Source organism: Stegostoma tigrinum, chromosome 29 (genome assembly GCF_030684315.1).
Source record: "Stegostoma tigrinum isolate sSteTig4 chromosome 29, sSteTig4.hap1, whole genome shotgun sequence".
NCBI classification, from domain to species: Eukaryota; Metazoa; Chordata; class Chondrichthyes; order Orectolobiformes; family Stegostomatidae; genus Stegostoma; species Stegostoma tigrinum.
In genome coordinates this window covers 37,220,009-37,234,778 of record NC_081382.1, presented here as the reverse complement: position 1 = coordinate 37,234,778, position 14,770 = coordinate 37,220,009, and the positions used below count along the sequence as shown (strand labels likewise).

General features: G+C 44.3%; 1 protein-coding gene across 8 annotated transcripts in view; it reads right to left on the bottom strand.

Annotated features, from left to right (window-relative positions):
- Nucleotides 1-14,770, bottom strand: part of LOC125465332 (dynamin-1) — a 284,914-nt gene that overhangs the window by 46,796 nt on the left and 223,348 nt on the right. For all 8 annotated transcript variants that reach the window (XM_059638372.1, XM_059638371.1, XM_059638370.1 and 5 more), the window contains 2 exons: nucleotides 10,474-10,583; nucleotides 5,634-5,745 (listed from right to left, as the gene is read on the bottom strand). In XM_059638372.1, the coding sequence (XP_059494355.1) occupies nucleotides 5,634-5,745; nucleotides 10,474-10,583 (222 nt within the window). The remainder of the gene's footprint in view (nucleotides 1-5,633; nucleotides 5,746-10,473; nucleotides 10,584-14,770) is intronic.

The window sequence follows — 14,770 nt, the reverse complement described above, 5'->3', positions numbered from 1 at the left end:
CAGCTTTCCTGCTGCTCTGATGCTGCTTGGCCTGTTGTGTTCATCCAGCTCCACACTGTGTTATCTCTGCCAAACTTCTTTGTAGTGCAGAGTGCTAAGTTGAAAAATCAAGATGAGGTTTTACAATTGTCATGTCTGCCTTGCTTCCCGGGTCACCTAACAACAGCAGAGGTTTGCCAAGTAAATAAACATATGTACCGTCGTTGTATAATGGTTGTTTAATTCTAACTCAAATTGGCGGTTAATATTGCCACAGTATGGCTAACCAGCAACTCCTATTGGACAACACTGGTTCTACATCAATGATAAACAGTAGAGTCAAAAAAACACATCTAAAACGATCACACACTAAGTATAAGCCATGCAGCAAATCAGAGGCTGGGCTTCACAGTCAAATATCAAACTAGAGCCAAAAACAGTACAGAACAAGAACAGGAATGGTTCAAAATCATGCAAATTTAAATCATGCAAAAACGGGGACTGAAATGCTGCGGAAAAGAAGGAACCCAACCAGAAGAGACTCTGAAACTGGAGGAAAAGAGGAAGACTCTAGTTCCATATCAGAGAAATAAAGTGTTTCTGGAGACAGACGAACCTACTTACATTTTCTTTATCCTGGGTGAAAGGTGATGCAAATTAAATCGATATAAGGAGGGAAAGAAACCATTAAAGTGAATTAGTCACTCATTTAGCAATAAGGGGAAAGAAAAAAAACGCAAGGTAAAGCACAGCATTGTTAGAGGTGCCGGGTTTTTTAAAAAAAAATCACAGTTCACCCCATCAAATAAAATGAAGCTTAAACTGCAGGACTGCCGCATCAAATTCAGACCAAACCCTTCACAAGGAGTGCAGGCAACTCCACTGGGATCCTTGTTGTTCAGATTCCACAACACTTTGTCCTGTCAGCTATCTTCCCTCACTTCCAGACGCTCGGTGTGACAAACGACTGTTTCTACCATGCTTGAGACTATTTGACTATGGATAACATCACTGTCAAGCATGATGCCATTCTCCCCTAGTGTCAAAACGGCTGCACATTTGAGGAGAAGTCAACAATTGGGAGGCAACTCCTTGAATGATTATCCTTTTCTTGGCCATAACTATTCCCTTCCATCAGATCAATAAATGCAATAGAAACTAGGGATCTGGTCGATACTGTATGGTTTCGGGTCTGACCTGGGATCTCCCTGAGTTACGGATGTTTTTAACCTGGTTTTGAACTGTAATGACTGACGACATAATTGGGGAGTTATATTTTAATTTGTTCATGGGATGTGGGCACCACTGGCTGGAATGTTCATGTGGAATGTGCCTTGTTGAATCACTCCAGTCCACATGGTGCACCTACACCCACAGGGCTGGTAGTTTCAGGATCCTGACCCAGCAGTACTGAAGGAAGGAACAGCAATATGTTTCCAAGTTAGGAAGGTGAGTGGGTTGGAGGGGAACTTGCAGGGAGTGGCTCTCCCATGTATCTGCTGCCCTTGCCATTACAGGTGGGAGAGATTAAGTGTTTGGCTGTTGGAGAAGCCTGGGTAAGTTGCTGAAGTTCACCTTGTGGGTGGTACACACTGCTGGTTGACCAGGCGCACTGCAGTACATTAAAAATCAAAGCCACTGAAATACTTGGGTATTTACCATTGTAACCCCACTCACTCTTTCACCAATGAGAGCTCCTCTCAGCAATGTCATCAGTTATTTGAAATCTTAGGTATAAATCAGACAGACTGGAGAAAGGAAGGAAGTGAAACATCATCCAGTGTTTGTGTATTTCCAAAAAAAATACCTGTTTTGTCGAAGCATTTTGTCTTGCACTCATCAGGACATTTCACAAGAATATCAATGTAAGGGTGAAATGTATTTTATACCGTTTGAGCAGAGAGTGCTGATTAGTTGGAAAGTGATTGGCTGAGGCATGCCTTAGAGAATGCACAGTTTGACGATGATTGACCATTAACTGCCAACCTTTGTTTAAACTTAAACCAGGCAGTTCTTTCGATCTGCAGAAAGCAAAAAGCATTGTACCTGCTTCACCTTAATAAGACTGCTAACTGCTCTTCTAATACTTGTTCATTCCTCAGGAAAATACCTTGACCAATCAGAGTCAACTTTTCTGACTAGCTTTCAATTCCAGGTTTATGAATTAATATTTAATTCTAATAGCTGCCATGATGGGATTTGAACTTGTGGTTCCAACACATTAGCCCAGACCTCCAAATGACTAGGCTCAGTGACATTATTAATACACCACCATCTCTTTCCAACAGGCAACAATGGAGCATGGAGGTTGCAGAGGCAAAGAAAAAGAGTTCTTTAAAAAAGGGAGAGAATAGTGAAAATAAATAAATAAACTGAGGCAGAGAAAAAGGAGAAAGAGAAAGAAAGGATAGAGAAAGTGAAAAAAGGAAGTCAGAGAAAGAAAGAGAGAGAAAAAGAGGTAGAGTGAGAATGTAAAAGACAGAGAGAGGATGAGAGAGTAAAAGATAGATAGACGGATGTGATAAATATGGAGAAAGAGGGAGAGGAAGAGATAGAGAAAGAGATAGAGAAAGAGCGAGAGAAAAAGAGAGAGGGAGATAATATAGGGAAAGAGAGAGAGAGAAAGTAAGAGAAATCTATTAAAATGTTGGATGGAAGCTTTTATCAGAACAGGCCAGTTAAGTCCCATCCTGTCTTTCTCTGTCAGAAGCTGACAAAACTGCAATACGTTTTCAATGTTCTCTGTTTTCATTTAATCTAAGTCATGCATGTGTGTGCTATCTGCTTATTTTTCTTGAAAAAAAAACTAATATAACTGGAAAGTCGGGCCCTTTCATAGTTGTTTACTGCTGGCCTTTGTGCTGTAATGAAATAGTGATGTGGATGGGACTGTGGTATACCAGATGTAAGCAACGGAGTCTCATGGAAAGAATGATCTGTTTCCTATTGTGCAGGGAGACCCAGACTGAAGCATTCGACAAGGGCGTGCCAGATTTCAGTCAGCAACATCATCTGACATGACAGAAAGGGAGGGCCGCACGGGAGACCGTGGGAGGGGCTGAGAAGTTTGGCTGGGTGCGGGGTTTTATGATTGGCAAATATTTGCACATAAATTCCTGGGCAGAGGGTCTGACTGAAGCTAAATTATTTCGCTGTCAAGTGCGGTCCTGCCATCACTCCAGACACTTTGACAGCAGTCCCAAGGTATGAGGATTTTGGAAAGATTGCTCGTGGAATCAAGAGCTCTAACAGGCTCGCTCCCTCATTCCAATTTACCGACAAATTACATGTCAATCAATAAACAAACGGAGGATATAATTCTGAAGTAAAAGCAAAAAAATAGGGCTTGGACAATGTTTACATTACACTTCCCCAACCTAAGATGTCCCCCCTTCAGGTTACTGTCTCCATCAACTAAAGAAAAGGAAGAATTTGCATTCACGTAGCACCTCTTGCAATGTCAGGACGTTTCGAAGCTCTTTGCAGCCATTGGAGTATTTCTAAAATGTGGGTCACTGTTGCGATGTGCACAGCAAGATGAAGAGTTTATCTGTTTTTATTGGTATGAGTTGAGGGATAAGTATTGATCAGGATATCAGGGAGACTTCATTGTTCTTCTACACACTAATGGCAAGGGATTTTTTGCAACCAACTCGGAGAGCAGGCTGGAGTGAAATGCATTTTGCTGCCAGCATGATATTTTTCCTGATTCGGCAACACTTATGTTATCCTCCGTAACACAATAAACGAGCCGTGGCTAACATGCTACTGAAAGATAACATTCTAATAGGAATAGACACAGGGGAAGTGCAGGAAGGATGTTCCCAATGACCCAGGAGTTCAGAACCAGGGGGTCACAGTCTAAGATTTCAGGGGTAGGCCATTTCAGGCTGAGCTGAGGAAAAATGTCTTCACCCAGAGAGTGGGGAATCTGTGGAATTCTCTGTCACAGAAAGTGATTGAGGCCAAAACATTGAATATTTTCAAGAAGTAGCTAAAAAATATAGTTTTTAGGGCTAAAGGGGGTAAAACAGTATGGAGACAAAGTGGGAACAGGGGACTGAGTTGGACGATTAGCCATGATCATATTGAACACAGGAGCAGGTTCGAAGGGCTGAATGACCTACAACTGCTGCTATTTTCTATTCTATGTTTCTAGATACAATAGATGTTTAAGACTGTGGTAAACAATTATTACTTTCAAAGGTACATCAGCAGCTGGCCATCTCTCTTAAAGCTACACTGACATACTGACCGTGACAGAGCAGAGGGGTCTTGGTTTCATGTCTCATCTAAAAGACTGCACCTTCAACAATGCAGCACCCCTTCAGTTAGACACAATGAAGCATCAGGCAGGATTATGTGGAGACTGGAACGAGTGGGAACTTGCAACACATGGGGGTGAGAGAGCTGTGGCTAACATACTAATTTAACATTAATTGCTCTCAGCTTTGAGCTGTAAATGTTTCACAGTAAGGTCCCAGGTCTGTGCTGAGTTCAGGCAAAGTGACAGCTCGGGAACTCTACCAAGGCTCAGCACGGTTCCCCTCTTCCCACACCACCACAAACTAATGGATAAACCAGGAAAGGTTGCTGCAGCAAGGTGGGAGTGGACGGAGAGTGGCTCAGCCGTTATGCCCCCACAGTCAAATAGCCTGCCAATAACATCACAGAGGGAAAATAAATCAGTCGCTTGAAACTGTTAGTGGATTCTTGCTGCAGCTAGAACTGGCCTTGGATGAGGGAAGAGGAGGAGGAGCAACAGAAAACACACACAAATACTCAGGAATGACTCATGCACCATTTTCCCTCCCACTGGCCAAACCATCAGCATCCGGTCCCACGATGCTCAATGCTGCCACTGCCTGGCCTTTTAGACCCACTACACCAGCTCGCAGCTGAGACTGGAAATTCCTTTCTGTTGCTGAGCGCTCTCCCTCTCTCCCCACCCTTCTTTTAAATTAATCCTGGCAGCGCAGTTCAAAAACTTTGGATGTTCTCTGAAAGGAGAAAATACAAACCTCCAGCTCAGAAAAAAAACCCCAAAAAAATGGATATCATGTTGACTTTTTTTTCTGAGTCTTTCAAGCCTTTGGAAAACAATCTTAAAAAATTAAGATTTTTGAGACATTTTCACACACTAATGTAGGCTTCGTTATGACAAGTCCATTGTAAATATAAACACAAATATATATAATATTTTTACAATATAATATAAAAATATAAATATATAAATAAAAATAATATTTTTAAAATATTATATATATTTGTGTTTATATTTACAATGGACTTGTCATAACGAAGCCTACATTAGTGTGTGAAAATGTCTCAAAAATCAAAAGTATTTTAAAAATATAATTTTAAATATAAATATATAAATAAAAATGATATTTTAAAAATATTATATAAAATGTAAATATATAAAAATATGATATTTTAAAATATATAAAATATGAATATATAAATAAAAATACAATATCTTTAAAATATTATATAAACTATGATTGTATAGATAAAAGTATAATATTTTAAAAATATTATACATGGATCCATATGTACTATATGTTCACATGTATTAAACAGGCACAAACATCTGAATGTACAGACAAATTGATATATGTTATGTATATGTATATATATATGTGGACACATACCCCGACTCTCTCTGGATAAACACCAGCCCGTAAGAATGAAGCTTTCCAACTATCCACCTCCTCCTGGGTCTCACAAGCCAGCTCCAGCTGTCTGTAATCCTTGTAAACATTCCTGTAGGAAAAGATGAGGTTGGGATGTGGGGAGGAGCGGGGGGTGGGGTGGGGGGGTTGCGGGCAAACATAGAAAAGCCACAGTTTGAGGCAGACTGGGAGTATATTGAGGGGTTGGGGTCACAGGCTGCACATACCGAGGGAGTTCTAACTTTTCTTTAACTTCTAATGCTATTGAGAGAACGAGCCAGAATGTTCATCTGATAGGCAGGAGGGTTCAAGCAAGGCGCTGCCAAAGAGTAAAATGAACCGCATCGAAGTAAATAAAGAGAGAGCCCACACCAACCCTCTGAAGAACATCCCAACCCCCTACCTAACCCCTGCATTTCACATGGCTAATCCACCCAGCCTGCCCATAATGGACAATTTAGCATGGCCAACCCACCCTAGCCCTCACACGTTTGGACCATGGGAGGAAACTGGAGCACCTGGCGGAAACCCACACAGACACAGGGAGAATGTGCAAACTCCACACAGACAGTCACCCGAGGCTGGAATTGAACCCGGGTCCCTGGCGCCATGAGGCAGCAGCGCTAACCACTGAGCCTCCGTGCCGCTCTAAGGAGCAAAGCTACAGGCCTCGCAACATTTCAGGCCATGGGCAGGAACCATGGAAGCTGGTGGTGTTCTAGGCGAAAGCTGCCCAGGAGCAGTAAAACCTTTTCCTCAAAGCTACAATGCCAGTTATTCTTCAGCAACACAGGCTGGCCAAAGGGCTGAGAAGAGCCACTGCACTCATCATAAATTCGATGCTATCATTGTCAAGGTGATGCCCAGTACTGACGCTTTCTAGAGCAGACTGTGACCAATATAAACTCTGTTCCTCTTGCCTCAGGCGCTGTGAGACCTGCTGAGTTTCTCCAGCAGCTTCTGGCCTCGTTTCAGGTTTCCAGCATCTGCAGTTCTTTGTTTTATATTACTGCAGAAAGGGCTAATAATTTCATAGTTGAGCCGATACTGATTTTGACTGTTCGGTCCATGAATTGAGAAGTCAGTTGCCATTGAAAATGGAATGGGGCCTACCTCACAGTACACTATTCATCACACCTGAAGCATTAGCCCTGCTTCAGCCTAACTCATGTGAAGCAGCTCAAACTAAACCACCAGGGCCTGGGTGACTGGCCCAGACCCACACATCTGGGTGTATCAGAAGTTGCCAGGAGCAAAAATGCTGTCAGTACTTACACAGGCTGCAAGCTGCTAGTTGAACAATGGTGTCATAGGACAGCACAGAAAAAGGCCCTTCAGCCCATTACGTCTGCACCAGTCATAAATAATCACCTGACCATTCCAATCCCTTGACTCACAGCTTGTGCACCCCTTGCTTTGCAATTGTACATCTAAACACTTCTTAAACGTTATCAGCATTTCTGGCAGTGGAGCCAAAATTCCCATCACCCTCTGGGTGATTTTTTTTTGAAAATTCATTCACAGGATGAGGGTGCCCCTGGCACGTCCAGCAAAGAGACAACCACGTTGCTGTGGGTCTGGAGTCACATGTAGCCCAGACCAGGTAAGGATGGCAGTTTCCTTCCTAAAGTGTATTAGTGTACCAGAACAATAGGTTGGCACCACATCATGGGCCGAAGGGCCTGTACTGTACTGTTCTATGTTCATATGTATGTTTGAACCTGATGGGTTTTTCCTGGCAATCAACAGTGGACTTGCAGTCATCATCACACTCTTAATTCCACCATCTGCCATGACAGGTACCCAGACAATACCTGGGTCCAGAGGATTAACAATTCCACTAGGCCATTGCCTCCTCCTCACAGCTTCGCTAAACCTCTGGCCCCTTTCCTTAATTTTACACGCCCCCCCCCCCCCCCCGCCTCCCCGAGCAACCCTCACCCCAGCCACTGATCGCTCCATTGAGGGGAAAAGGTTCCTCCCTACCTACCCATTCATATTTTTATACATCTCAGTCAGGTCTCCCACTCCAGCCTGGCTCACTTTAGCACCATTTTGCATGGGGTTGCTGCTTTGATGAGAGAGCCCAGTGTGTGCCTACAGCATTGCTGTTGCTGCGACACAGCAATCAGACATTTATTGCTTGTTACACTTTAATCGCATTCCTCTTTAACCAGTGATAATGGGAACTGCAGATGCTGGAGATTCCAAGACAATAAAATGTGAGGCTGGATGAACACAGCAGGCCCAGCAGCATCTCAGGAGCACAAAAGCTGACGTTTCGGGCCTAGACCCTTCATCAGAGAGCTCCCCCTCTCTCCCTATTTATTCCAGTTCCCTCTCCCCATCCCCCTCTCTGATGAAGGGTCTAGGCCCGAAACGTCAGCTTTTGTGCTCCTGAGATGCTGCTTGGCCTGCTGTGTTCATCCAGCCTCACATTTTATCCTCTTTAACCAGTGCATGTTTCCCGATGTCCCGTCTGGCACAGAGTTGACATTCCAAATCTGAATGGAACCCAGGCTCCCGGTGCCTTCGCTATGATCCTAAACATTTAACGCATTATTAACCCCATCAGAGAAAGTGCAAAATATTGCGAGCACTCGCTATACTCCTGGTTATAACTCTGGTGGGCTTTACTTCCATACAGAACACAAATCAGTGGCCTCTCCAACTGCTGCTCATTCCCTGCACAGACCCTTCCTTTGAAGGATGGACCTTTCATTGTACAAGGTCCTTTGTATCATCATAAATTCTATGCTATCATTGTATAGGTGATGTACAGAACTGACACTCTCTAACGCACACTGTGACAAATATAAACCTTTGCTTGTGGCATGAGATAAAGAAATTCCTTTTATGTCAGATGTACTGACAAGGTAAAGCTACTGGCATCTCAGGATTATAACAGAGGGCAAACCAGACTTAAATTCCCTGTACATTATTTATAGTGCACTATGTTACACATCAGATTCCTGTCTGGAATAACTTAACATTGTTATTTAGCCTCTCAGAATAAGCAAATCCATCTGAATGGTAGACAGGAAACTAACATGGGTGTTTTGGTTGTGCTAGCTTGCTGAGGCAGGAATGTTCTCCGGTGAATTTCTATCCAAGTTCTCCACATGCTCAGGGTACATTTCTCTCTGCAGTCTCTTTAAGGGCATTTTTAAAGAGCAGCATAAGCCTGTGTAAAACAGCACATATGTGACTATTCTGAGTGCGATAAGTATCTGTGCAGAACCTCAGCGATGGGTTTTTCCCTATAATTTCTTGGAAGTCAGTCTCAGTGGTCTCCCGCACTGCCACCGATGTTCAAACCCTGTCACCCACCTAGTGCTAGTCCAAATAGCATCCTGAGTTACATTCTCACATTCTGTGACAGCTCTTCCAAAGCTCTCTGCCCAGTCTCGCGAAGTCAGCACCACACCCCTAGCAAAATCACAAGCCTGGAAACTTTTGTGGAACAGCTTCATGCCACAATTCCCCTCTTAGCTGAAACAGAAAGGGTTGCATGTAACACCAGCACCGCCTCAACGGGCCGAATGGTCTTATCCTGAGCTGCAAATTATTCTACGCGTCTACGATGGAATTAAAACAAATGAATGAGACCATAGTCATGGAGTCATGCAGCACTGAAACAGACCCCTCAGTCCAGCCAGACCATGCCAAACATAACCCCACCTAAAACTAGTCCCACCTGCCTGCTCCTGGCCCATATCCCTCCAAACCTTTCCTGTACATGTACTTATCCTTTTAAACACTGTACCTGTACCTGTACCCACCACTTCCTCTGGAAGTTCATTCCACACACCAACTACTCTCGGTATAACAAAGTTGCCCCTCATGTGATTTTAAATCTTTTTCCTCTCATCTTAAAAATATGTCTCCTGGTCTTGAAGTCCCCTACCCTGGGAAAAAGACACATTAGCACCCCTCACAATGTTATAAACCTCAACAAGATCACCCCTCAACCTCCTACAGTCCAGTGCAATAATGTCCCAGCCTATCCAGCCTCTCCTTATAACTCAAACCCTTCATTCCCAGCAATCTCCTGGTAAATCTCTTCTGAACCCTCTCCAGCTTAATGATATCCTTCGTATAACTGAGTCACCAGAACTGGACTCAGTACTCCAGAAGAGGCCTCACTAATGTCCTGTACAACCCCAACATGACGTCCCAATTCCTATGATCAAAGGTCTGAGCAACACAGTATTTTGTGACATTCAACTATAGCTAAAGGGACTCTTGCAGAAATCCAGTAACTGAAAGATTCACAATCACTGCCCGTTTAGCTCCCACACATGATCTCTGAACTACTCCCAAAGCCTACAGATAGTTACCACACCGACAATATGAGTGAAGGTTAATATGCAATAGAAAGTAATCATTATAAATAATTTCTTTCTAATTATGAAACTTGCCCGTGAAAACCATCAGCTTACTGGTTTGAATGGAGCATGCTTCTCCTCTTTCTATGGATCTCCCTAACCTCCCTCTGAGTCCTCCCTTCAACCAGATGTTGGATGCATTGGGCGTAGACTTTCATGAAGCTCTCAGCCGCGTGACATCGCAACGGTTAACAGCCAGGTGTTTCTCCCACCATTGGCTGACACTGAGGAGACTGTGTCCATGAAACAGACCAATGACCATGGCATCTCCTCGACTGGGTGGATGGGGCAATGCTCAATGGAAGTCCTACCTGTCACTCAATCTGGCCCTGTCATATGGGGGAAACCCAAAGCTCCCTCAGGTTACACACTGTCCTGTCTCATCTCCCTCCCAGTAGCCGCTGGAGTAACTACAGACTGAGACAACATACCTCTGCTCTGTGTTGAAGAGAGCGAAGATGTGTTTACTTGACATGAATCCCTTCTCTATGTCACGTAACTTCAGGTTGTCAAGCGGTAGCATGTATTTCTTCTCTTTCTCCTGTAAGACATCAGCAGTGAGTAACTTAACATCTTACCTGTGCTAGCAAAGCGAGCCTAATAGAATGGAGTAATGCATTACTGCCTGTAGTGAACCCAATTCAGCAAACGATAGTCTTATCACAGGGTTATTTTGTTAAATGCTGCAATCCCAGCCTATAAAACAGAAATCAAGTAACTTTGAACCCCTCTGCATTTCTGTCATTGAGAAAACTAGATCGATAGTAACGGCAACATCAAAACCAAAAAGATTAACAGATGAAGAAAATAAAAGGAAGAAGAAAAAGATTAACAGGAAAAAAACCTTGCATTTAGCTAACACTGAGATAAGATCAGAGAATGTTCACTCAATTCATTTCTGGGATGAAGGTCTCAGCTGATGAAGAATGATAAAAGCAGGTTGTGCCCGATTCCATTAAATTGCTAGAGTGTGGAAGCAGGCCATTCAGCCCATCAAGTCCACACTGACCCTCCAAAGAACATCCCACCCAGACCCAATCCCCATGGCCAACCTACATGTCTTTAGACTGTAGGAGGAAACCGGAGCACCTGGAGGAAACTCACGCAGACACAGGGAGAATGTGTAAACTCCACACAGACAGTCACCCCGAGGGTGGAATTGAACCTGGGTCCCTGTTGCTGTGAGGCAGCCGTGCTAACCACTGAGCCACCGTGCTGCCCCGTTGGAGTCTAGAAGAATGAGAGTTGATTGCACTGAAATATATACAGTCTAAAGGAACTAGATATGGAGAATACCCAGAGGATATTTCTTCTTGTTGGCGGGGGGCTAAAACCATGGGGCATGGTTTAAGAATAAGAGGTCTCCCTTCACAGCAGACATGAAGACTAGTTTCTTTCCCACAGAGGGTCGGTGTTCTTGTTTATGGTTCTGAAAGAGTTAATGTTGAAGACCCACCCATTCTGATGAGTTGGGTATACAATGATGAATCCAGCTCAAGATATTGATGGATTCAGATACATTGTCCCTGGTTCCTGACAGCCTTAATCACTGTGTGTAACAAACCATGTATGGCCATCATGAAATAAACTACTCCTTGTGGCTTCATAGGTGTGTCCTATTGTTAGTTGTCACTCGTGGCTCATCTTCCTCCATTGTTAACCAATCAGACCCTTGGGTCCAACGCACCCCAGGAGGGAAGGGGAGGTCAAAGGGCACTCCTCGTGGGCCTGCTCCTGGGCTTGGCCAAAACAGCCATTAATACATCCGGGCAATGGTCCAGCAGGGAGGTCGTGGTTCTTGAGGATTTGCCCCACATTTAATAGTTACGTCCACACTTGGGGATCCAGGAGAAGGAGCATTACATGCCCCCGGCACAATACAGATATTTAGAGACCAGTGGGCACTACATCATCACCCTGGAGAATGTTATTTTGATCTGATAAGTGTCTGTTCACTTCATATAGCTCTCCATTAACCATTTAATGATGTTTGAGCCATGGTGCTCCATCTGGGGCTGTTTAACCCTATTTCAGGTTTATTTAAATGGCTGAAAGGAGTAATTGGTCACCACAGCTCAGTGGGTGACACAGTCAGTTTACACTCAAAAGGCTGTGGCTTCAAATCACACTCCAGGCTAGGACACCTACTCAGAGTCGAGACTGTACGGAAGGTGAGAGGTGAACTTGTCCCAAATCCTCACAGGCTGTACGGAAGGTGAGAGGTGAACTTGTCCCAAATCCTCACAGACTGTACGGAAGGTGAGAGGTGAACTTGTCCCGAATCCTCACAGGCTGTACGGAAGGTGAGAGGTGAACTTGTCCCAAATCCTCACAGACTGTACGGAAGGTGAGAGGTGAACTTGTCCCGAATCCTCACAGGCTGTACGGAAGGTGAGAGGTGAACTTGTCCCAAATCCTCACATACTGTACGGAAGGTGAGAGGTGAACTTGTCCCGAATCCTCACAGGCTGTACGGAAGGTGAGAGGTGAACTTGTCCCAAATCCTCACAGACTGTACGGAAGGTGAGAGGTGAACTTGTCCCGAATCCTCACAGACTGTACGGAGGTTGAGAGGTGAACTTGTCCCGAATCCTCACAGGCTGTACAGAAGGTGAGAGGTGAACTTGTCCCAAATCCTCACAGACTGTACGGAAGGTGAGAGGTGAACTTGTCCCGAATCCTCACAGGCTGTACAGAAGGTGAGAGGTGAACTTGTCCCAAATCCTCACAGACTGTACGGAAGGTGAGAGGTGAACTTGTCCCAAATCCTCACAGACTGTACGGAAGGTGAGAGGTGAACTTGTCCCGAATCCTCACAGACTGTACGGAGGTTGAGAGGTGAACTTGTCCCGAATCCTCACACACTGTAAGGAAGGTGAGAGGTGAACTTGTCCCGAATCCTCACAGACTGTAAGGAAGGTGAGAGGTGAACTTGTCCCGAATCCTCACAGGCTGTACAGAAGGTGAGAAGTGAACTTGTCCCAAATCCTCACAGGCTGTACGGAGGTTGAGAGGTGAACTTGTCCCGAATCCTCACAGACTGTATGGAAGGTGAGAGGTGAACTTGTCCCAAATCCTCACAGACTGTATGGAAGGTGAGAGGTGAACTTGTCCCAAATCCTCACAGACTGTACGGAAGGTGAGAGGTGAACTTGTCCCAAATCCTCACAGACTGTATGGAAGGTGAGAGGTGAACTTGTCCCAAATCCTCACAGACTGTACGGAAGGTGAGAGGTGAACGTGTCCCATGTCATCAGAGGTAAGTCGTGTGGTGCAAAGTAATGTTTGACAATGACATTTGATTTAATTTTGATATATTTCAGTCTGTTCGGTTTTGTCTTTGTTGTGGCATCCCACCAGGGCCTGTCTAACATGCGTAAAGTTCAAGAACAGGAAGGAGGAATGGTGGTAGTGTTCAAAATCATCCACTAGTCTGTCTGGTTACATTCGACATAGAACAGAATTGTCACCTCAGAAGCTGGTGCAGGCCAGGTTAAATTTAAATTTATTGAAGATTGAGTTAAATCGATTGTTGAGTGCCAAGAGGGTTGAGGAGAATGGGGTACAGGAAGTAAAGTGGCACTGAGAACACACCAGGTTAGCCACATATTTACTGAATGGCAGAGCAGTCTTGAATGGCCACCTGACTTACTCTTGATCCAAAACAGAATCCCGACAATGCAAAAGAGGCCATTTGGCCCATCAAGCCATAACTGACCCTCCTAAGAGCATCCCACTCAGAATCAGCCTCATAATCAACCCTATAACCACTTCCCCCATAACCACATTTCCCACGGCTAACCCACTGAGCCTACAAAATCCTTGGCACTGTGGACAATTTCCCACGGCCAACCCACCCTATCCTGCACATCTTTGGGCTGTGGAAAGATACCGAAGCAATAGGGTTAGGGTTACGGTTAGAGGAAACCCGCACAGACACAGGGAGCACATGCAAACTCCATGCAGACGGTTCCCCGAGTGTGGAATGAAACTCAGATCCCTGGCGCCATGAGGCTGCAGTGCTAACCACTGAGCCACCGTGCCACCCATCCCATGCTCCTGTTTCTGAATCACCTGGGAAAATTCCAAGGTTAAATACATATTAATAGGTTGTTAGTCACAGCAAAGAGGACAGTTAACTTGTGCACAGCAAGCATTCATAAGCAGTGAACAAATAACAATGAATCGACTTTCTGGCAAGTGGGTGAGGGGGATATTTTAACCAGGAATCTGGGTAATCTTGATCGTTTAGATTCAACAATAGGAAGCAGTCTAGTCTAAAAGGCAGTTCTTTCCTTCAGTGCTGCTGCTGTAGTATCATGGATCGATGTGCTCACATCTCAGGCTGAGGAGGGCGGGCTCATGACCTCTTGACTCAAGATTGAGGAACTATGGTACTGATGGACAACTACTGAGATCACATAACAGAGAGGAAAATTATGAAGCAAAATTGAGGTTGATAAAAGCCTGTGGAGAGTGGTTGAAATGGAAGGGAAGATATTTCACAATGTTGAGGCCCTCAGATTAAAGAGTTTGATTGCAACACAACACCACATTTTAAAACCAACGCAGAAATGCCTTCTCCAGCCAAGAGAATCATGTGAGGAAACATTATCTCTAGCAAACACTTACTAAAAACATATTCGAATACAAATCATGTCTTCATTTCTTTCTCACCCCTCTGGTCTGGGTCCTCTTCCAAGTGACTCAACTGTGAAATAAACTTTC